General features: G+C 41.6%; 1 protein-coding gene across 1 annotated transcript in view; it reads right to left on the reverse strand.

The window, feature by feature from the left end:
• The window catches only part of Pxn (Peroxidasin), a 493,078-nt gene that overhangs the window by 12,223 nt on the left and 454,816 nt on the right, over positions 1-26,039 (reverse strand). Inside the window, exons 23-27 of the mRNA XM_080277593.1 lie at positions 23,188-23,339; positions 12,919-13,093; positions 11,472-11,709; positions 10,272-10,389; positions 7,167-7,378 (exon numbers count right to left, since the gene is read on the reverse strand). Of these exons, the coding sequence (XP_080133719.1) occupies positions 7,167-7,378; positions 10,272-10,389; positions 11,472-11,709; positions 12,919-13,093; positions 23,188-23,339 (895 nt within the window). The remainder of the gene's footprint in view (positions 1-7,166; positions 7,379-10,271; positions 10,390-11,471; positions 11,710-12,918; positions 13,094-23,187; positions 23,340-26,039) is intronic.

A 26,039-nucleotide genomic window follows, 5' to 3' on the forward strand; every position in this document is an offset into this window, starting at 1 on the left:
CCACAATCCTAGTCTATCCACCCTGTCATATGCTTTCTCCAAATCCATGAAAGCCGCATACAACTTCTTTCCCTTCTCTAGAAACTTTTCCACTAAAGATCTGAGAATGAATCTCTGATCTACACAACCTCTTCCCTTCCTAAAACCTCCCTGTTCTTCTCCAACTAATTTCTCTGTTCTTTCTCTAACTCTGTCAATAAGTATCCTACCATACACTTTTCCTATTATACTAAGAAGACAAATGCCCCTATGATTACCACACACTTCTTTTTCCCCTTTTCCTTTGTACAAGGGAATAATTATACCTGACTTCCAATCCTCCGGGACTCTACCTTCCTCCCAGGCCAATCTGCACATCTTCCACATCCATTCTACTACTATCTCTCCCCCATGCTTCAGCATTTCACCACACACTCCATCAATTCCTGGGGCTTTCCATGATTTAACTTTCTTCATTGCTTCCACAACTTCTATCCTACTGATTTCTTCCTGTCTTCTCACCTCCCTCACCTTAGAAGTGAGTATGGAAAATATTTAGCAATGGATAGGGTACTTACAGCATGTCTGTGGCCGCCTCCTCTGAGGCTCTGGCAGTGGTGAAAATGCTCTTGAAGCACATACAGTAATCCAGTGTTGTGCTGCACTTAATTCTTTGCACTGTGAGTTATAATTGTTTAAGAATGCACATTCTGCTCTTAGTTGTGCCAAGCCAGTTTCAACTGCCAGTTTGCACTCCACACTTAATCCTTTGCACTCTAAATTCTAATTTCTTAACACTGCAAAACACTGTAAATTCCCATGTGGTCTACTGGCAGTTTATTCACAAAAACAAGCACATGCGGCATCCATCGCGATGAGTATCTACTCACGATGCTAGTTAGGTGGTAACTGAGGAAGGGGGAGGAAGGAAGGGATGAAGGGGCTATGCATAAACACAGCTGTTCGGTGCCACAAGCCAATTTCAAATTATGGGTGGGAAAAAATTCATTTTTATTTTTATTTTTTCGTTTTTTGGCAATTTGGGGGTTCTGAAGGGCCAGGCCCAAAATGTCCAGGATATTACAGAGTTTACATAAGTTATCTCTCCAATATCCGATGTAATACAGCCAAAGGCATGTCCGGGAAGTGGGATCATCCGGCTACTGGGACCCTGCCTCCTGGACTGGTACTTACTGACCCTAACCCAGCCTATATCAGAATTCCACTTACAGTACCCTCGTGTCCAACATGGTAATATTATGCACAGGTCCCGTGTTGGACCAAATACGTGTTGGACAAACAACAGAGCTTATCGGGAAAAATGAATTATGTCAGCAACCCTAGGAAAAGTCACTCTAAATACCTGCCATATACCTATCTAAAGGTATATGAGAGAAGGGGGTGTGAGTTGGGAGCAGGGCAGTGAAATGGCGGGGGACAGGACGACGTGGAGGCGATTTGTTTGTGGCCACCCCAAATGGGATTGAGGCGTCTGGCAACAGATAGATGGATAGAATACCTATATATATATTGGTACTGCTGTAATTATAATAAATGGTACTGTACTATGAATAATAATTAACCTTTTAGGATAGTGTTGGTGGGCTTGCTGGGAGTGGAAGATGGTGACCGAGGCTGTAGGTATTCCTACTGGGTCCCCAGAGGATGGCTGCTGGCGTCACTAGCGGATAATGGCTGCTGCTGCTCCTCAACCTCCCTCATAAATCCTTCGAAATCACACTCAAAATCACTATCAGTGAGGTACCGCTCCATTACGATGATTGCTGGATCAGTAGGCCTGCACTTGGAGTCAAGTCGCCCACCTCCATAAGCCTTTACTGCTGCCAGGATCTTGTCTTGGATTTTAATTATGGTCCTCACGCTGGCTTCATTCACGTCGTAGGCCTTGGGGATGTCCACATTCCTCTCCCCTTTCTTCTTCCTCTTGATGAATTCTAGCTTGGTGGCCTGAGGGAGGTGCTGCCGCTTCTTGGGGTTCTCAAAAGGCTTCCTAGGCATCATGAGCAGGGTAAAATGCTGTAGCAAGGGCAGAAAATGAAGCGAGAAAAAATCACCGTCCAATGCAAATTATGCAACTGAGTGGCGCTGTGACTGGAGAAATTTAAACAAAACATCACGTGAGAGCAGAAACGTTTTTAAATGGGTGACATCACGATCACGTCACTATAGTGGTCGTGAAAGGCTACTTGATCAGAAGTTTTGATTGGCTGTCAGCATCATGGGAACGTCCAGTATGACCATGTTGGACCGGGGGTGATCATGCTATAGGCGAACTCTGCGGATTTTGCCCAGTTCTCGGAGCTCTGTCCATGATATGCTAACGCACCTGTGTTACAGTAATTAAATCGTATAAAATCGTACTAATTTTTTGTCCTCCGTGCTGGACGCGAATCGTGCTGGACATATGCGTGTTGGACACGAGGGTACTGTACATAACTCCCTACCAGACATGCATAGCACCTATTTAAGACCCTGTTCACACAAATAAGGGACAGAAAGCATGAAATAAATGAAAATGAGCCAGGGAATGAGCAATCAGAAGTGAGTATGGAAAATATTTAGCAGTGTACAGGGTACTTACAACACATCCGTGGCCCTTCTGTTACAAAGGTTAACCCGCCTCCTCAAAGGCTCTGGCAGTGGTGAAAATGCTCTTGAAGCACGTATAGTAATCCAGTGTTGTGCCGCACTTAATCCTTTGCACTGCGAGTAATAATGAACACTGCACATTCTGTTCTTGACTGCGCAATGCCAGCTTCAACCGGCAGTTTCAACCACCAGCACTCCACACTTAATTTTTGCACTCTGAATTCAAATTTCATAACACTGCACAACACTGTAATTTCCCATGTAGTCTAGTGGCAAGATAATGCAGTTTATTCACAAAAACGAGCACGTGCGGCATCCATTGTGATGAGTATCTACTCACGATGCTATTTAGGTGGTAACTAAGGAGGGGGGAGGAAGGAAGGGGTGAAGGGGCTGTTCATAAACACAGCTGTTTGGCGCCTTGCACCAATTTCAAATTACGGGTGGGAAAAAATTCATATTTACTTTTTTTTTTTTTTGGGGGGGGGGGTTTCCAATGGCCGAGGTCCAAAATGTCCGGAAATTGGGCATCCAGATATTACAGAGTTTACATAAGTAATCTCTCCAATATCCGATGTAATACAGCCAAAGGCATGTCTGGGAAGTGGGATCATCCAGCTACTGGGACCCTGCCTCCTGGACTGGTACTTACGGACACTAACCCAGCCTGTATCAGAATACCACCTACATAACTCCCTACCAGACAAGCATAGCACCTATTTAAGACCCTATTCACACAAATAAGGGACAGAAAGCATGAAATAAATGAAAATGAGCCAGGGAATGAGCAATCAGAAGTGAGCATGGAAAATATTTAGCTTTGTATAGGGTACTTATGACACGTCCGTGGCCATTCCATTACAAAGGTTAACCCGCCTCCTCTAAGGCTCTGGCAGTGGTGAAAATGCTCTTGAAGCACGTACAGTAATCCAGTGCTGTGCTGCACTTAATCCTTTGCAATGCGAGTTATAATGAACACTGCACATTCTGTTCTTAACTGCGCAACGCCAGCTTCAACTGCCAGTTTGCACTCTGTACTTAATCTTTGCACTCTGAATTCTAAATTTATAGCACTGCACAACACTGTAAATTACCATGTGGTCTTGTGGCAAGGTAATGCAGTATATTCACTGTTTATTCACAAAAACGAGCACGTGCGGCATCCATTGCGATGAGTATCTACTCATGATGCTAGTTAGGCGGTAACTGGGGAAAGGGAAGCAAGGCGCGCACATAAACACAGCTGTCTGGCGCCACACGCCAAGTTCAAAGTACGGTTGAAAAAAAACGTTGGTTTTTCTTTTTGTTTTTTCACATTTTTTGGCCATTTTTGGGTTCCGGAGGCCCGGCCCCAAAATGTCCAGGTAGTGGGGTGTCCGGTTATTGGGCGTCCGGATATTAAGGGGATTACTGAATGAATATATATATATATATATATATATATATATATACTGTATATATATAAATATATATATATATGTATATAATATCAATACATATATATATATATATATATATATATATATATATATATATACAGTCAAGTTGCCTAAAGTGCGGCTAATTGGTTCTGGACCACACCTGTGCCATAGGAAACTGTGCCATACAAATAACTAAACCTATGGGAAAAATGGAATTTGGTTCTGGATGTTCGCTGAAAGTCCCCCTTTTCACCCCACTTTTCCCCATTTTTCCCCACTTTACACATGCACACAATCAAGCAATCAGCCAATGCATGTATTACATACTGTATATAAGGTGTGTATATATATATATATATATATATATACATATATATACTTCGTATACATATATATATATATATATATATATATATATATATATATATATATATATATATACAGTAGAAGTCCGAATTTTCGGCATCTATGGGACCAGGCAAGTGCCGAAATATCAAAATTGCCGAATTATCGAAAACCCTACCCACTCAGTACCTTATATGTTTCGGTGAACACTATCATCATTACTCATATCATTACAAATGTGTCTGGAGAGAGTACTGTATACTGTTTGATACTGTACAATACTGTAATGAATACAGTACTATACATGAATATGAAAAATAAAGAAATTAGTGAACATACTGTATATAAATGTAATGGTACAGTAGGCCTACAAGTTCACATGCACTTACCTAAACTTATAGTAGGTTCCTTATTTACATATGTACAATAGAAGGGGTTGATTGGAGTCTGCTACTGCTGGAAGAAGTCCACATCTTATGTGTACGCTTCTTGCTAACACCAGTTAACTTTCCACACGTGGAGGCCATTTTCAAAGCACGCAGAAGATGTTTATACTGTTCACAACACACGGCTGGTCCACTCAGGTGTTACAAAGCTCCTGTCTGATGTTACGGTGCTTACAGCACACTCGAATAGTAATTTCAGAGGTATTTCGGTACGAAGTTCACAAAGCACACAGAAGAATCAAGAGAAGTCGGCAGCAGCACGGCAACAACTCGGAAGAATGGCGGAAGAATGGCGAAACAGATTCTCTTTCCCATGCTAGACTCACTACATGTTTGTCCTCTCTTTATGCTATAGGAGAAAGAGCTAGCCTCTGAGCTTCATGGCAGTGGTAGACTTGTTCCATCACTTTCACTATCTCACTCACTAAGGCGGGTAAAGGCGGGTAGCTAGCTGGCGAACCTCATGGAGAATTTCAAGACTGACGAAAAAAATCGGAGAATCTGCCGAACGATCGGAGATTTTCATAAATGGGACTATTTCTCAAAACTGCCGAAATGTCAGATTTGCCGGGGAATTGGATGACGAAATATTGGACTTTTACTGTATATATATATATATATATATATATATATATATATATATATATATATATATATATATATATATATATATATATATATACATATATATATATATATATATAATCATCATCATCATCATCATCCAGACTTACTTTCCCACCTTAGGGCAGGGTCAGGGGTAGCAACGTCCAGACAGCCCAAATTTGCCCAATCCAATGGGCCACACTTCCATTCGCTCACCATTCAAGCTCCCGGAATCCTGGCTCTATCTAATACGCCAAAAACATTCACCACGTTCTGTAGCTTCATATAAATGTATCCGATAAAATCAATCTGCACTCTGTTATGTTAAGTAGGGGTGCCAAATCCCTGATCGTGCACATCTCCTCACAGTATTCATCCAGCCAGCTCGATCTCTTGTCAGTCCCCTAGCCTCAACGACTTCCAAACCTCTCTTTCTCACACACTCATCCACCATATCCCTCCATCTTCTCCTTAGACCTACCTCGCCACCTCCCTCCTTCTAATTCACTCAGATACACTTTTTTCACCACTCTGTTGTTATCCTCCTTCAAATTCACTCAGATATACCTTTTTCACCACTCTACTGTTATCCACATGACTGTACCATCTCAGTACACACCTTTCAATTCTGGTGTCCACAGACTTCCTTGCTCCACATCTTTCACCAATCACATTATTTCGTATCCTATCCACTCTCTTTACTCCACATACATTCCTCAGCAGTCTCATCTCCACTGCTGTCACTCTTGAATTTTCATTTTCATGCCACACCATAGTCTCACATCCAAATATTAAAGTTGGCACTAACACTATTTCACGTAAGCCTCATGCAGCTGCAACACTCAAGCCTCTGTTTCTTTTCAAGGCCTTTATTGCACCAGCTACTTTCCTTCCTTGTGTCACTCTACTTTCTACTTCTTTTGCACATTTTCCTCTCTTTTCTATCACAGTGCCCAGATATATGAACTCTCTCACTAATTCCAGTCTCTCTCCATTCTCTGTAACATCACTCTGGGAGTCACCTTCTCTCTCAATAACCATAACTTTCCTCTTTTCTACATTTACTCTCAAGACATGATGCACAAAGACATCAGCAAAAATCTGTACTAGCCTACCAAGTTCTTGTCTGATATTTGCAAGTCATACTGCATCATCAGCATTCAACAAATTAGAGATATTCCATCCATCACCATCCATTACCAACGCCATCCCCCTCTCCATTACTCGTTTTTTTTACTTCTCTCATCACCCCATCCATATATATATTGAACAACAATGGGGACACCACACAACCTTGTCGCACACCCACAATGATCATGAACCATTCACTTAGATGCCCATTTACTGTACCATATACATGATATATTTTTTATAGGGTGTCCCAGGATGGCATGCTAACTTCGGGAGGTGATTCTTGGGTTATATTTTGAGCAAAAAATGCTACATCAACATGGGTCCAAATCCCAACCATTATGGAGTTATAAAAGCTCATGTCCACTGGGTATATTATGAGATACAGTAATTTTTTCTCATGTCATTATTTTCATAGCTCCACAACAACAGGGAAATAGACCCATGTCCATATAGCATTTCTGCCTCAAAATCAGTCCAGGAGTTACCTTCTGAAGTCAGTGCACCAACTCCAGAATTACTCTGTATAAACAGTACTACCTGTGGATATTATAACCATGACAAAAACATTTCAATAATTCCTAACAAGGCAAAATTTAATTTCTAACACTCTTACATCAGATCCCACCTGAGCAGCACTCTGTCCACAGTCTGAGGTTCACAAAGGGAACCTCAGTGCAAGGAATGAAAGCAGGATTCTGTTCCCGTGGAAGTATAAATACATCTGACGTCACATCCTTGATATCATCCCCATTGTCACACATCACACGCCCAAGGCTGGCAACTCGGATCTGCTGCAACTGATCTGGCTTGAATGTGGTTGGATTTTCATACCATAACCTGGAGATGTTGCATAAATCAAGGAATATTAGCATTAGATAAGCACACTGGAATATCTGACTAGGGCCCTAAAATTCTATCTATCTATCTATTGCCAGATGCCTTAATCCTGTACAGGGTGAGATTCTACTACAGTGACAGCAACACACACCTCTGGCTAAGAAGGATAAATTCCAGTACATATTAACAAGTAGGATCCCAGAGACTGAATAATAAACAAAACTAAAAAATTTTGCCATGCTAGGGTTACATAATACAATCAGCACCAAGAGTCAAACTCCCTCATGGATACAATACCCTATACTCAGTTTTTCTGTGATCAAGATGATAAAGCTATAAATGATACAATCACTTTTACTAACTTCAGGTAGGGCTAATAATCTATAAATTTTACCAAAAAATACAGTACTAAGGAATCAATTATAGGAATAAAAGGAACCGTGTTCCAAATTTTCAAAACTGTCCAATAGATATTGCCTAAAATGTCTGGCACTAAACACAGAACTGTTAATATCATTTCCTTATGGGACCAACTGGAAAGCTGGAATACAAGAAGGTACCCTGTATTTGCAGTGGGCAGTATATAGCTTACACTTAACATGAAAGCCAAAAGGGGTGTGGCAATGACAGTAGCTGCTGAATTCCAAGAAGCATAACAAGATGGAGGATGGATTGACAGTAAAAGAGACAGGCAATGAAGGGTCCTACGATAGTAAATACACCTGCCGTGGTTTAGAGGGAACTGTCCACTTAATGAAAGAAAAGCATTCGGGAGCCAAATAATAATCGCCCATCAGAATATGATGTTGACCAACTTACAAGTTACTTACAAACCAAATGTGAAGAAAATTCACAAAACTCCACAGAATTCAGCAAATGCACTTCACAAAAGGCCAATCCATATTTTTAAAAAATAGTTAACCTTTGGCAGCCATTTTGGTATCCTTGACCTTAACCCCAAGTGCCCATTTTCGAACTCATCCAAGATTTTGGCCATATCTTGATGCCCTGAAGGTTTCCTGTTGATAGCTCAAGCCGTTCACGAGATATAATGGTGCTAAAGGTAGGGAGTAAAAACTAGTTGAATTTTGGCAACCTTGACCTCGAGTACTGTACCCATTTTCAAACTTGTCCAAGATTTTGGCCATATCTCGATATCCTAAAGGTTTCATGTTGATAACTTAAACTATTCATGAAATATAATGCTGCTAAAAGCAGGCGATAACAACTAGTTGACCTTTGGCAGCCATTATAGAGACCCTGACCTCGAGTGCCCATTTTTGAACTCATCCAAGATTTTGGCCATATGTTGATATCCAGAAGGTTTCGATGTTGATAGCTCAAGCCATTCATGAGATATAATGGTGCTAAAGGTGGGTGATAAAAACCAGTTGACCTTTGGCGGCCATTTTGGTTACCTTGACCGTATGTGCCCATTTTCGAACTTGTCCAAGATTTTGGCCGTATCTTGATACCCTGAAGGTTTCAAGTTTGTAGCTCAAGCCATTCATGAGATATAATGGTAACAGATACACACACACACACACACACACACACACACACACACACACACACACACACACACACACACACACACACACACACGGGCAAAAACATTTTCGCTCCACCATGGTAGAGGCAGGTGATGACAATGTCCTAGATCTGATGTTGAGCATTTCAGGACAATTGATCTTGCACACATTTTGTCTGGAGTAACCAAAGTTATGATAAAGCCTATCCATTGTAACACGTTCTATGCCGCAAGATGTAAGAGAAAAGGCCTAAAAGCAGGTTAAGGACTTATTAACAGGACACCCTCAATCCACAAAGGCGAGTTACCCACATCAGATGGTAATTAAAAATCAGCTCAATGTACACAGGTGTACATCAGATCCTCAAATCCTCCTTCAACATTGAAGGGGAGGTTGTAGTTCTTTCCCCCCCTCCCGTGCCCATCTAGGTGGTTTGGTTGAGCATCTGCATTCTTGAGAAGCCTGCTACAATGCATGATCAGGTGTAAAAGTCCTCATTTTACACTTAGAAGTATGATGAGAAACTTGAGCTCTAAGATATGTTCATGAGGAACTCACTTCTAATTACCTAATGAGCTCTGGCATGTGCAGCCTTGTACAGGTGGTAATATCACCCTTCACAGCCTGGTTCTGTCAACTAGAAGGATGTCTTTCTGATCTGCATAGTCACAGAGTGTCTCAATCCTTTTTGGATTTTTCTGCTTACTTATGTCATTCCCCACAGTAAGGACAATGGAGGACATTAGTGGCATGGCTGAGTATTCAGTAACTTTCAATATCTCCTCAATGAAGAGGCTGGCTAAATTGTATTCAGGCCATTACTTCAGGAGAGTACTTTCTACCAGAAAGTCTCATATAATACTATAACCTGTTCAATTAACTTGGTGGAAAATTGCTGTCACTGCATCTTGAATGCTCAGCTATACCAAGAGATTAATAAAGTATTTGTTATGGTGAGAGTCAGGAAGAAGCACTACAGAAGGGATGATGAGCCACAGTATTGTTCTAATCTACCAAGAAGCTATAGGAAATAAGCTGCAAGGGACAAAATCTCCACCTACTTAAAATGAAAGAACTCTAGGCGTTTAATTACAAGTGAAGATTATACGTGGGAGAATGTTATCAACATGCAAATACACGATTAAAAAGAAAACATATAATACAATGACAGGATTGATTATACATAGCTGTATACTGTATATTCCCAAATTCAACATCTACAGTAATGTGGAGAAAAAAAAAAAAAAAAAAAAAAAAAAAAAAAATGCTGGATTACAAGAATTTCTGCACTACAGCTTGCAAGATTTCAGAATTTCACATTATCACAAAATACTGTTATTCCAAGTACAAGACGAGCAGACCTGTCTCCATCACGTAACCGTCTGAACTGATCAACTAAGATGCAGAGGAAGGTGGGTCCAACTCGTGCTCCTTCCACAGGGTCTTCCAGCAGACCACCCACCCACACATCAACATTACCTGTGTACGGTTAGTCATCTACATCTCTCTGTCAGCAGTATCTTGCAAAGAATTACTTTAAAAATTGAGAAAGAATATGATAAATGTGTAATCAGTCTGAAAACACTTAATAACATATCTCTCCATTACCAATCAAAATACCTATGCATCCTAATGTAACACATACAGTTGTTGTCATTATAAAATATCACAAATGTGGACCATACAGTCCATTCCCTAAGGTTATGCAATTCTTTTTTCTACCACTTTTTGATGATGCTACATACCACATATTACTCAATGAGTACTAACACAAAACTGATCATAACAAAACATGTCTGGGATATCTCAATCAGAACTGGTATTAAGTTATTACTGGGGTCATTTTTATGGTATGTAAGTGGGTAAAAATGTGCCTAGCAGGCAAAAATCAATCATTATCTGCATCAACGAAATCAATCACTATCAGCATCAATACTGAAAATGAACAAAGTTCCAACTATCAAAATTATATCAATACTGGGTGACAAAAAATTAAAGATCACTAAGATTCAGATTTGTGTTGTACAATATATATCACTAGAAGAAGAAAAATTTCTCATTTCTAAAACTGAAATTTGTTCTAGACCCTGGCCATACCTATCATTATGGTCTGGTATGTCAAAGTTCTTGAGATACAATAGAAAACAAGCAGCATGAATATGTGGGTAACTATTATAACATGATGCAAATGACTACAACTGATAATCCTTTCATATCTGCTGATATGGAAAACCACATGCTATCACTTCAGATTTATTGGCCATTACTCCATTCATATTACTGATGCTCACGCTCCCTTCAAAGAATTCTTTCACAGGGAGTAGTAATGACAGTTGTCATCAAGTTGCTTACATATCTTTATTGACTCTCTCAACCATTCACTGTCTTTTCTGTTCTCTCACCAATAATTTGTCCAACTCTATTCTATGAAGTAGTTGAAGCTACAGTATTCCCATCACCAATATACTGTAAACTGTTTCAAAGGTTTAGCTGACATATATTTTGAAAAACAGCAAAATACTATAACAAAACAGAAACCTACACATGAAGAGATGACCTACCTGGATGTCCATATAACTGTTTGAGCTTGTCCCTAATCTCCTGTGATGAAATGTATGGTGCTAGATCATGGAAGGAATCAGGTACTGACAGATTACAGGCAGCACGCCACTCAGTGTAGCCAGGCAGAGCATGATCCCGGCCCCTCTGGATATTCAGTGCAGCAAGATCCAGTGCCACCTCATGCGCTGCTCGAAATAACTTTTCTGTCAACTCCGTGTTCAAGAATTGACCAGGTATCTGACAAATGCCAAAAATACATTTTTGTTAAACTGCAACAGATTTTCTACCATCTTCATTTTAACCCAAATTTGTACATTTAAATGGAGTGGGGAACTCTAGTTTATAGAAAGGCACTCTAAAATCTTTTCAAACACAAATGAAAGGAGAAAAGAAGCTTGAGGTACAGTCTTCCTCTCCTGCCCTATCCAGCGTCACAAACGGTATGAAGTTACTACAAACATGAATACTAAGCAATGGAGTTGTCAAATCTCAACATAAATTTCTAAATATTTAATGTGAATCATTTAGTTCTGTTTTGTTTTTCTTCTAAAGGCTCCAACTTGCTTGCATGTGTCAGCCTTGGTCACCTACTGGTAGTTCTTCATGCTAATTGATCTCTGACAGCCTCCCTATTCAATCCTTTATCCCTTAAGTCACATTCTATGACTTCACTCCAGGTCTTTTTTGGTTGGCCTCGCACAACCTTACCCTTGATGTTCACACCTCTCACCTACCGCACTTAACTGTCATCTTCCATCCTCTCAACATGCATGAACCATTTCAATGTATCCTTCTTCCTCACAATACTAGTACATTCAAGTCCCATCCTTCCTCTTAACTCTACAGCCTACTCCCTTAGGTGGGAGGAGATTTTGTAGGCCAAGAAAAATATGGATGGATATGGTAAATGTGTGTCTGTGTGGGAAAACAATGACTAGGAAACTAACAAAGGACTGAGTTGGACTGATTAGGTACAGTATGTATGGACACACATATAATATGTGTTCAGCACCCCTTTTGCAACAAGTCAAAGATAGGCTGTGTCTAGTAGATGTATGTGAAACATATCTATAGAGGAAACTACACCAACTATGTGTAAATGGTCAGGCTAGTGAGATAGTAGATGTATGTGAAACATATCTATAGAGGAAACTACACAAACTATGTGTAAATGGTCAGGCTAGTGAGAATGAGATAAGATCTTCATGGCTTGGTTTGATAATATGATGCATTTTAATAGACATATAGTTGATTGTGTTCCCACTTAGGTGCCTTCTCTTTGCTTGTCTCTGGATCATACCTCACTCAATTTCTAAGAGGAGTCAGGATGATGATGATAAACAGAAGCTTTAAATGACTTTCTAATGACTTATTCTCTCTCCATCCAGTAATATAAAATCAACCAATTTATGGTAGTTCAAGTTCATGAAAGTATAGGCAGCAGACCTTGAGCTTGGCAGGAGTAGCGAACAGCCCTCTAAGTAGTGGATCAATGCCACCCTCTTCAACAATGCGCCAGGGACTAAAGAAGGCCTTATGAAGTGGTAAGTGGCCTTCTGGAATGGGCTGGAAGGTGGAATTGAGTCGATGCAGGATTGGGTTCACCAGGGAATGTCCAAACCTAGAAAGCAAGGAGAAATATTTTCAATATTCCTGCATTAAACACAAAAACATATACGATTACATTCATTTTGTTAAAGCAATGCTCCGTGTTAGGATGAGTTATTCCCCCCCCCCCCTTCCAACTAATGGCTGTTCTCCAAGTTGCTAGGTGTCCTGGAACTCCAGTCAAATATCTTCATTCACTCAATCATTCATCATCTAATCCTGTGTTGCCCCATGGGGAGCATAGCAGCCCTGGGCTAGGCATGTTGGTCCTGACATTTGAGTGTGACCAACCCCACTCATCCATGAGTGGCATCACATGAACAATAAACCCCAACCACCCTTCGGATATAAAGCTGAACAGGATCAATCTGATTGGAGTGCCTTAATCACCCACTAAACCACCAGGCACCATCATTCGGTTATATGGCTACCATCCAGCACAGTAAATGGTTTCCTGGTGTACAGGAAACCATTTGGCTTGTCACTCAGTGTAGAGTCACCCATAGGCAGCAGGAAGAAGAAAAAATAAAGACAGAAATGGGACTGTACAGTCACCCGTAGGCAGAGGAGAGAGGGCAGAATGAAGGAAAGAAAGAAAGAAGGAAGGAAGGAATGGATAGTCACCCGAGAGCAGCACTACACTGAGTGAGTGGATGGTATGTGCCCCCCCCCATGAAAAAAAATAATAATAATAATATTACTGTATTCATCATCTCCGATGCCTTGCTTCGTCCAGGGAACCCCAAACAGGGGATCCCCATGAGAGAAATGCCTCCAGGCTACCTTGTCCTTATGCACCTCCCTCACTCTCTCAAACACTCCTCTTCCCCTTCCCTTTCACCAATATACTGCTTCATTTCCTTCTTCCTTACCACAAAGGGTCTGCCTCTACCAACATTACACTTAACCTCACTTTCTCAAACTTTCTTCTGCACCCTAACTTATAACACTAAAAGCCTTAACTTATGCAAAGGTATGAAGTCATTCTACCAGGTCATACTTAACAAACTTATACTTAAAAGCCACTTTAACTTCAGCCCAATGGCTTGTTGTCTCATGGTGAAACTGCTGTCGTTACTTTTATATGATTAGGGAAGGTAGGAAGGTACAATGTGATGGTTTTGTACGAGATGAATGATGTGATAGCTTCGTGTGTTATGAAGATGAACAATGAAATGGATGAATGGTAAGGTGTAACAAGTATAAAGTTAGGCATGGATCATATTCCTTTGCTTGCTTGCTACTTCCATGTCCCAGCATTGTGCTCCTCTCTTTAACAATGTTCACAATACAGCTACCCTCACCATAGCTGTGAGGCAAAAACAGTGGACTGCACATATTCACACATTTAAAATTATATTTGTTTATATAAATAAATAAATAAAAATAAATATACAGAATATGAAAAAAATAAAAAATATATACTGTACTGTATATTCCTGGCTAGCATAATTTGAATTACCCACCTGGTTCATACGTCCAGCCATGCAACGTTCACTAATTAGATTATCATCATCATCATCATCACCATTACCATTTCCATAATCACTATGAATGATGGAGCAAAAAAAAAAAAAAAAAAAAAAAAATGTGGTGAATGTTCTGTAACTAAACAGTTTCTTATTTATACCCGCATTATGGATAAAATCAGTGATTAACCCTTCCTGAGCTGCAAACCTCATATGAGGCATAATGAAGGTCATCACAGGTCACGCTGTAAACCTTATATGAGGTACAATTTACACTAGTTTTAAAACAATGACTCAGAAAGGTAAATTACCTTATAATGAATCAGCCCAGCAGGGGTTAAATATCTTTATTTCACATTTTAATTTCATATATCCTTTCTCTACCCATTTTTCTCCACTCCTTTACTGCATGCACACATCCATGCACAAACACACGCACATGCAGGTGTGTGGAAAATGGAATTCAGTATTGGAAATGGGGGTCGGTGATGAGACCAAGGTACGTGTACAACATGGGAGATGAAATGATAAGAATGACAAAAGAAGAAAAGGACCTTGGTGTGACTATACAGGATAACCTATCACCAGAGAAATGTATAAACAGGATTACTGGAGAAACCTACAGGCTACTGACCAACATGAGAGTGGCATTAAATTATATGGACGCAGAGATGCTGAAAGACTTAACAGTGACCATGATAAGGCCAAGACTGGAATAGGAACAGTGGCCATGATAAGGCCGAGACTGGAATAGGCAAAAGCGATATGGTCACAACACTTGAAAAAGCATGCCAGTAAACTAGAAAGAATACAAAGGATGGCTACAAAATTTACACCAAGCTTGAGGGAGTTATGTTACATAGAGATAAGAAAAGTTGAAATTGCCAACCTTGAGAAAGGGGAGATTTGATTGCAATGTTACGAGGAGTAAGAGGAATAGAACATGTGAACAGAGAGGACCCCTCGTGAAAGATGATGGAAGAACCAAAGAAAAGTCGATGCCTCAGTAATGTGAAGAAATTCAGTTTTTGAAACAGAGCTATAGACAATTGGAATAATTTTGAGGGAAAGATGGTGTAAGCAGAGAACATCCATGTGTTTAAATCTAGACTGGAAAATAAATATTTGTAGAAAAGAGACTGGACAACACGAGCTAAGCTCAAATTCTATATACAGTAATCCCTCTAATATCCGGACGCCCAATAACCGAACATCCCCACTAACCGAACCTTATCGTCCTGGGATCAAACATTCCCAAAATGGTCCGAAAATCCAAAAAAATTGGAAAAAAAAATCGATTTTTTGCCGTCCGTAATTTGAACTTGCCGCGCGCGCCGCGTGAGAGCATTGTTTTGGTTCGTCATTCCTCCGACGTCCGATAGAGCGCCGCTGCATCCTCCCCACTTCCCGCCTGTCTCTCACCGCGACAAGACCTACGCTCTTCGTCATGGCTGCCCACGTGCTCGCTTTTGTGGTGGTGCCGTACTTGCTGCAAGGCCTCCTGCTGCTCTCTGCCCTACTCTTAGTGTGTGTGATGATGGCCCCGCCTCCTGAGAAAAGGAAGAGAGTGGTGTTGACTCTGGAGAAGAAACGGGAGATATTGGAGAAGGTTGATGCGGGTTGGTCTCTCCTCTCGCATTCTCCGCGAGTTCAACCTGGCCCGGTCGACTTTGTTTGATATCAAGCGTTCCCCGAGACAAGCTCATGCAGTACACGGCTGACTTCCTCGTCGAGAAGCAAACGCAACGTGGAGAGGAAGGTTATGTTTACTCCCAAGTATGCAGAGATCGACCGCTCCACGTTGATTTGGTATCGACAGCAACGTGCAGCTGGTGTGATGGTGCACGTGGAACGGAGCTGAAGGCTGCTGCTGAGAAGTTTGCAAGGCTTCACGACGCCCTAGACTTCAAGGCATCCGAGGGTTGGCTCTTCGCGTTCAAGTTGCGACATGGCCTTACTAACCGTAAAGCACATGGCGAAGCATTGGACGCTAACGAGGATGGAGTGGACGAGTTTCGGCACAAGGTGAAAGGCTTGATCGACAGGGAGGGCCTCACTCTCGGTCAAGTCTATAACGCTGACGAAACTGGCCTATTCTATCGCTCGGGTGCCAACGAACACTCTCGCCCATGAGACGGAGAAGCGTGTACCGTCGCAAGCTTTCTAAGGAACGGATATCTGCTTTGTGTTGTGCCAATGCTAACGGCATGCACCGGCTTAAGCCCGTTATTGTTGGCCGTGCAAAGCAGCCTCGGTGCCTTCGTGGGGTGATGGATGTCCTTCCTGTCGTATGGTACCATTCTTTGAAAGCATGGTTCACAGCTGTGATTTTCAAAGACTGGTTTCACCATCACTTCGTCAAGGAGGTCATACATTACCAGACGAAGACACTGGGAATTCCTCGCGACCAGGTAAAGGCTCTCCTTCTCCTCGACAATGCACCTGCCCACCCGTGCGACAAGGACTTGGTTGCTGAGAATGGCCGTATTAGGTGCATGTTTCTGCCACCTAATACGACTGCTCTCATTCAACCAATGGACCAAGGAGTGATCGTGGGCAACAAAGCGCCTGTACCGTCGGAAGTTCCTGGACGAGGTGATGGTGGTTCTCGAGGACGAGGACGAGCGCAGGGAAGGACGTGACACTCGAGGCAAGCGGACTTTGGAAAACCTTTCGCCGCTACAACATCAAGTCTGCGCTGTACAACTGGGCTAGTGCATGGAAGGAAGTCCCTGTGAAAACTCTTGAAAATGGTTGGTCTCGTCTGCTTCTCGGAACAGATGTGGAGTACGATTTCCTAGGGTTTGACGTGGATGACTTCCATGCACGGCTACGTACGCACGGCGACGATGTTGATGTGGACGATGTTCGTGAGTGGTTGGACGACGACGAGGGCGATCCTGGGTATCAGACGTTGTCTGATATCGAGATCGCGTCTTCGGTTGCTGGTGTCAGTCCCGAACTTGAAGATTCCGACGACGAAGGCGATGATGATGCAGATTCCGCCCAGCAGGACACTACTCCAGCCATCCCCAAGCTGAGCGCACTCCGGGAACATCTAGAGTTCGTCCTAGACTACCTGGAACACCCGGACTGCGACAGGGAGATGGGGCCCTTGGGACTCGTGGAGGAAGTGCGTGCTTTCCGGCAGCGCATCATCAATCGCCAGAATCGTCGGTCCTTGCGTCAGTCAACGATTGACAGTTTTTTCAGGCCCGTGACCCCGCTGTGCCAAGCCCTGGTTCCACTCCGCTGCCTCCCCAAGACAGGCCCTCATGCTCCGAGCCACAGCCCAGCACATCAGCTACAGTGGAGTCACCGCTCGACGTGAGTTTGCGGCTGTCTTCAGAGTCTTCTGTAGTCGGTACGCCATCACCACTACCCACCGATGCACCCCTTGGACGCCTGCCAGTGATACTCTCGGGCTCTGACAGTGAATAAACAGCAAGAACTTCTCCACTAGACCACACGGGAATTTTGAGTGTTGTGCAGTGAAAAAAACGGTGTGTTGTGTTAAGGTTTTCAAGTTGGGAGAAAAGACTAAGTAGAAAAGAAATTTAACGTAACTAACCTTCTTTGTTTTGGCTTTGGAAACTTAAAAAACTTGGGAAAAGTTAATGTGCAACACTTAAATTTAATGGAACATTATTTGGACTAAAGTGAACACTGTGAAAAGAACGGACTTCTGTGTGTTAGTGACTAAGTTCAGTGCAAGACTTCAGGAAGAGTGTAGTGCAAGTGCTTCAGGAAATCGTTCTTACTGTCAGAGTCCGAGAGGAGGCGGTTATTCATCGAGGTGGCCAGGGACTTGCTGTAAGTAGCCAAAATGTTTCATGTTGTACTATTTTCCATACTATATTTACCAGAATGTTTCATATTGTATTTTTTCCCATACTATACTTACCAGAAAGTGTCATACTGTACTTCTTTCCATACTAAACTTACCTCATGCATGTGCAGTAGGAATGTGTTTTTCAGAGTTCGGTTAGGTTCGGTTAGGTTAGGTTCGGTTAGAGTCCATAAGTACCAGAATGTTTATTAATGTATGAACATACTTCTAAACCCACATTTTATGTGTCTATTGCATTTATTTCAGTCATTTATGTGCCTTATTGGTGTGATTTGGGTGTTAAATAGGTGCTATGCATGTCCGGAGGGAGTTGTATAGGTGTTTCTCTGTGTTAGGGTCCGTAAGTACAAGTCCATAAGCTGGGGCCCAATATCCGGACAAAACCAATATCCGAACCTACCGATGGCTCTATTGATCCGGATATTGGAGTGATTACTGTAATACAATTTGGTAAATACATGCACACACACACACACAGACACAGACACACACACACACACACACACACACACACACACACACACACAGTGAAGAACAACATAAATGTAGATACCGTGGAAATGGGAGAAGGCAGGGCTGAAGTGATATATATGAAATTAGAAACTGGAGAGAATATTAAGACAGATATGGCGGTAGTGTATGTTCCCCCTAAGACGAAAGCATGGAAGGATGATGAATACCAGGAGATGTTGTCAGATATGGCTAGCTATTTACAAAAAATAATTGAGAAAAGTAATAATATAATTTTGGTGGGTGACTTCAACTGCAAAGAGGTGAACTGGGAGGAATGGTACTCGGAAGGTGGTGAGGATTCGTGGGGCACTATGTTATTAAATATAATAATGAATAATGTGATGACACAATGGGTCAAAGAAGAGACACGGTTTCGAGGCGAGGACACACCAGCAAGGTTAGATTTACTGTTTACCAAAGAACCCGATGTAATAGAATCATCGAAATATATCTGTCCTTTAGGAAAAAGTGATCATGTGGTCACTGAGTTCCAGATGATAATGGGGAACGTCGAGCCAAGAGACGAGCTTCATAGACAGGGAAGATACAACTTTGGGAAAGCAAATTTTACAGGATTGAGAAACTTTTTTGAAAATGCGGATTGGAGAAAATTCAGAGAAACAAGAGAGATACAGAGGAAGTGGGATATCTTTCTAGACCTCTATAATTTGGGAGTGGAAAAATTTGTACCAAGAGTAAGAGGGAAAGAAAACAGGAAAAAGGAATGGTTCAATAGAAGGTGTATGATAGCAAAAAAAGAGAGACATAAGGCGTGGAACAATTGGAGAAAGAGAGGTAACAACAGAACAAAGGAAGAATATAAAAGAATTAGAAATGAATACACAAGAATACGTAGAGAAGAAGAAAGGAATTTTGAAAAAGGTATAATAGACAAATGCAAGGATGAACCCAAACTATTTTATAGATTTGTTAATGGCAAACTGAAACAAAAGGAAGGAATCACCAAACTGAAAGTAAAAGGTCTATAAAGATGCAGCAATGCAAGCTGAAATAATGAACAAATGTTTCCAATCGGTTTTCACTAATGAAAAAGAGTTTGTTGAAGGGGAGGGAGTGATTAGAAATGTACCGGTGATAAAAGATATAAAAGTGGAGGTACAGGAAGTGTATAAATTACTGGAAACTCAAGATGTAAGGAAAGACCCAGGACCAAATGGAATCTCTAATTGGGTACTGAAGGAATGCAGAGAACAACTGGCGGATAAAATTCACAGTTTAATCGTGTGTTCTCTGGAAGAGGGGAAAGTGCCACAAGAATGGAAGAGGGCAAATGTGGTACCAATTTATAAGGGAGGAAACAGGGAAGAACCCCTGAATTATAGACCAGTGTCTCTAACCAGCATGGTTGCAAAATTGTGCGAGAGAATCCTGAAAGACAGATGGATAAAATATCTAGAAGCGATGAATATTTTGGCTGAATGTCAGTTTGGATTCAGAAGTGGAAGGTCATGTGTTTCTAACTTGTTGAGCTTTTACTCAAGAGCGATTGACGTGGTACAGGAGAGAGATGGTTGGGTGGACTGTGTGTAATTAGACTTAGAGAAGGCCTTTGACAAGGTACCTCATAAGAGACTAATGTGGAAACTTGATTATATAGGAGGACTGAAGGGGAAACTTCTGGATTGGATGAGAGACTTTTTGAGAGACAGACAAATGAGGACAGTAATAAACGATAGAATATCTGGATGGTGGGAAGTAACAAGTGGAATCCCTCAAGGCTCGGTGTTGGCGCCAGTAATGTTCCTGATTTACGTAAATGATATGGTAGATGGAGTGAAAAGCTATGCAAGTCTGTTTGCTGATGATGTAAAAATCTTAAGGAAGGTAGAGGTTGAGGAGGATTGTAAAATGCTGCAGGAGGATTTGGATAGGATACACGATTGGAGCCGGACATGGGAAATGAAATTTAATGTAAAGAAATGTAAAATATTGGAAATGGGTAAAAGTACCAAGAAGCCATCACTGAATTATTTGCTGGGTAATGAATTAATCACAAAAATGAGAGAAGAGAAAGATTTGGAAGTGCTGGTCCAAGATAGTTTGTCACCAGAAAAGCACATTAACAAGATAGTTGGAGAGACTTATAAACTCTTGACTAACATAAGAGTAGCATTTCATTATATGGATGAGGAGATGAAAAAATTGATAGTGGCCATGATCCGCCCCAGGTTAGAATATGCAGCAGTAGTGTGGTCCCCACACAAAAATAAAATATATTAACAAGATTGAGAGAATAGAAAGAACAGCAACCAAGATGGTCCCCAGTCTGGCAGACCTGTCATACAGAGAGAGGCTGGAAAAGCTGGATTTGCCTTCCTTAGGGGCAAGGAGAAAGAGGGGAGACATGATTGCAGTGTTCAGGACCATGGTGGGAGTGAAGGATATCAAGAAATATAGCTTTCCTTACAGAAGTACAGTAGTGCACCAACTTTCGCTACAGCAGGATTTGCGGAATCCACTTTCGCGGCATGCACCAAATATTCCCTAACTTCCACTTTCGCTTGAAAAAAATCGATTTTCGCGCACAAATTTTGGGTTTGGGACAATATTTTGAACTTTGAATTTCCTGCACTGCCCACCCGCAACCCACCGCCATCTTGAATGACGTCATGTCAACACTCTGTCCACCCATTCCCGCCATTGTGTACGAGCGTGCTAGCTCCATTGTGTTGGATTCTCACGGTTCAATGGCCTCTACTATACCTGGTAGTGTGGGGAAAGGGCCTGGTGGTGTGGGGGGAGAGCCTGGTGGTGTGGGGGGAGGGCCGGGAGGCAGTGGTGGTGATAAAAAGTGGCCGGGACATTCAAAGTCGGGAGGAAAGGCCAAGGCCAAGGCCATAGAGGAGCTTAACCTGGATGAAGATTTCGATGGATTTGTTCAAGAGAACCTAGCACAAAGGGAAATTCAGCACAGAGTGGAAGTGTTGCATCAAGTTGCATCTGAGGAGGCAGAGAGAGAGAGTGGTAGCGAGGCAGCAAGAGGTGGCGCCAATACGTCTGGCGTGGCTAAATAAGCCCGCCACGTGCCTCGGATACTTACCCCCAACATCTATTAAACACCTCAACCTGGTCTCTGTGGTATGTTTCTCCTCATATAATGTGTACTGTACAGTTTTTATTGTTTGTATCTCACAATGCAATGTACAATAGTGATTTGATGTACTGTATTGCAAGTAAAAATGAAAATCTGATGTTACTTTAGGATAACCGGGAACCAATTAGCCTTTTTGCCATAAAGACAATGCCCCAACTTTCGCTAATTCTACTTTCGCGCATTATTTTTGGACCCAATTAGGCGCGAAAATTGGTGCCCCACTGTATAGACTTATGGAATAGCCTGGACAAAGAGATCGTCCAGTCTAGAAACTTAAACGAGTTTAAAGCTAAATTTGACTTATTGAGAATCAGCGATGGAAGCCCACGAGCATAGTACATTCTGTGTATATCACAATTAGGTATATTAGGTAAATACATAAATATTTGGAACGACTTAGACGAATAGGTGGTGGATGAGAAAAACATTCATGTGTATAAATGTAGACCTGATAAATGTGGATTTGGAGACAGGACAACACGAGCACTGCTCAATTCCTGTATACTACAAATAGGTAAATACAAATAGGTAAATACACACACACATAAGAGAGAGAGAAATGCAATACTGTACTCACTCCGGCAGTGTTGCACAAGTAACTCATTTTTTTTTTTTCCAAACTGATGTATCTGACTCTCATTTGACATAGCTATACTTTTTTTATACTCCCTTTCACAGAGTATCCTTCAAAGTTCTATGACTGACTAAACAACCAATTTGCTTTTAAAGGTACTTGAGTTTCTCAAGAACTCAAATTACAGTATCAAGTCACTGTGACTATAGTATGGTATATGACTGGCCCAAAATTTGCATAAACCTAATTAATGATGTGGTCTTTCGTCTGTTCATGCCAAGTGAAGCGTGTGATAAATGTAACAGGTTGTCATTTTTACAACGCTTGGACATAGTCTTGGTACCAGTTCTCTTACTATGAGAGATATTTAGTTTACATTACATACATCTATGTTAAGATGAGTGTTCACATTAACTATTTGTCTGTACAGGCATTAGGAATGTAACCTTTACAGTTATGAGGGTACTTTGTACTTATTACTTATTTTTACCAATCAAGTATACTTTCAGAATATTACTGAAAAGTGTTCTTTAAGATAAATCAATATCAAGGCAAAGTTCAACTGTTCCTCCTCTCAATCACCAACCTGTAGGCAGCTGTGGCAAAGACATTACTGATGGTGGGCTCCAGGTTGGGGTTGTAGCCTTTGTACTCCCCTAGTAGGTCCATACCATGCTGTCCAATGATGTGAGGCAACCAGTGGGTGTATGTAATGTGCTGCATCTCTGCCCCCACAATCTACAAAAGTTCAATGGTAATATTATAGTCCTACCTACCTATCTGTCTATTGCTAGATGCTTCAGTCCTGTAATGGGTGGCCACAAATGAACTGCCTCCATGTAACTCTGTCCTCTGCCATCAGGCTGCCTGTTGTCTAAGTCACAGCCCTCACTTTCATGTACCTCACTACCCCATCCCTACATCTCATGCTCAGGTTCCCCCAACCCCTTCCTTTCTTCATTTCTCACACATACATTCTCATTTGTTAGTCTCTCATTCTCAGTTCTCTCCACATGGCCAAACCATCTCAAAGTACTTCTTCAAATGCTTTCTAACAAATCCACATCAACACCATGCTCCTTCACTTCCTTATTTGTCTGTCTGTTTCTCCATGTAATGCCACATACTACACAGATACCATTATCTCATACAATTTATGCATACATACATACATCACCTAATCCTGTGTTACCATATGAGAAGCATAGGAGCCCAGGGCTAGGCAAGTTGGTCCTGACATTTAAGATGAGAGTGACCAGCCTCACTCATCCCTGAGTGGAACTACGTGAGCAATAAACCCAAGCCAACTCTTGGATGTAGACCTACACAGGCTCAATCCAGCTGGAGTGACTTAATTACCCACTAAACTACCAGGTGCCATAGTTTGGTTAAATGGTTACCACCTAGCATAATAAGTGGTTATAATTAAACAATTATCATTTACAATGATTAACATTAAAAACAATATCTGCTCAACAAAGTAATATATTTTTTTTTATTCACAGTAACTGAAGTATAATCATTATCATGATCATCATTATTGCAATCATTTGAGAAGCTTTGTTCCCTTATGGATAACATGACAGAAAAATGCTTTCAGGCAATATCTTCTATGTATTTAAAATGAAAAACATCCTTGCAAACTTAAAGATGTGGTACACTCAAGCATATGACAGGGTGGATAGAAAAGGATTGTGGAAAGTATTAAGAATATATGGAGTAGATGGTAAGTTGTTGAAGGCCGTGAAGAGTACGTATGAGGGTGCTAAGGCTGCAGTGCATGTGGATAGTGAACTGAGTGAATTCCTCTATTTGAAGACTGGATTGAAACAAGGATTTGTCATGTCTCCATGGTTGTTCTATCTGTATATGGACAGGGTTATAAAAGAGATACAAGGTAGGGTACTGGATGTTGGAGCAGCCCTAGTGATAGACGGCATGTTTGGAAATTCCCTGTACTGTTGTTTGCAGATGATACTGTGTTGTTAAGTGAAGACGAAGGGGAGCTGCAAGGCTTGGTGGATGAGTTTGAGAGAGTGTGTAAGAAACGGAATCTAAAGGTGAATGAAGGGATGAGTAAAGTTATGGTTTTCAAGAGATGTGAAGTCAGTGAGTGTACAGTGAGGTTGGATAAGGAGGAAATGGAAAATGTGAGTGCGTCTAAGTACTTGGGTAATGTGATGAGTAAGGATGGATGTTTAGAGGGTGAAATGCTTGAAAGGGTACAAAAAGGAAGAAAGGTTGCTGGTTCCTTGAAAGAAGTGATAAGAAATAGGGAAGTGAGCAGGGAAGTGAAAAAGCTACTACATGACAGTATTATGATACCAGCTCTAACGTACGGAAGTGAAGCTTGGACCTTGTTGGAGGGACACAAGTCAAGAGTGAGTGCAGTGGAAATGAGTTATTTGAAAGGAGCATTTGAAATCACAAGGAGAGAGAGACTGACAAATGAGGAAGTGAAGGAGCATTGTGATGTGGATGTGGATGTGACAGGATGCGTTAGGAGAAATATACTGAGGTGGTTTGGCCATGTGGAAAGGATGGAGAGCGAGAGACTGACAAGGAGGTGTATGTGAGTGAGGTGGATGGGGGAAGAGGGAGGGGGAGGCCAAGGATGAGATGGAGGGATGGAGTGGAGAGGTATATGAGAGAGGGGTGTGTGAGCTGGGAGCAGGGCAATGAAATGGCAGGGGGCAGGGCGACATGGAGGCGATTTGTTTGTGGCCACCCCTTAAGGATTAAGGCATCTGGCAAAAGATACAAATATAGACAGACAATCAAACTACTGAGTCACAAATGAGGAGTGTACTGATGATGATGATTATCATCATCCGGACCTCCTTTCCCACCCTAAAGCACAGTGAGGAGTAGCAATGTCCAGACAGCCTAAGTCTGCCCAATCCAATGGACCGCACTTCCAATCACTCATCATTCAAGCCCGTGGAATCCTGACTATCTGATATGCCAAAAACTTTCACCAAATTCTTTAGCTTCACATAAACGTATCAGACAGAGTCAATTCGAACGGTCACGTTAAAAAGAGGTGCCAAATCCCTGATCACGCACTTCTCACAACATTCATCCAGCCAGCTTGATCTCTTGTACGTCCCCTCGCCTCACCGACTTCCATACCTCTCCTCCTCACACACTCATCCACCATATCCCTGCATCATCTCCTTGGCCTACCTCACCTCCTCCCTCCTTCAAATTTGCTCAGATATACCTTTTTCACCAATCTATTGTTATCCATTCTCTCCACATGACCATACCATCTCAGTACACTGTCTTCAATTCTGGTGTCCACAGACTTCCTCACTCCACATCTTTCATAAATCACATTATTTTGTATCCTATTCACTCTCTGTTCTCCACATACATTCCTCAGCAGTCCCATTTCCACTGCTGTCACTCCTGACTTTTCATGTTCATGCCACATCA

The sequence above is a fragment of the Coenobita brevimanus genome, chromosome 70 (assembly GCF_032717465.1).
Source record: "Coenobita brevimanus isolate Jiangsu-jjx chromosome 70, ASM3271746v2, whole genome shotgun sequence".
Classification (NCBI taxonomy): Eukaryota; Metazoa; Arthropoda; class Malacostraca; order Decapoda; family Coenobitidae; genus Coenobita; species Coenobita brevimanus.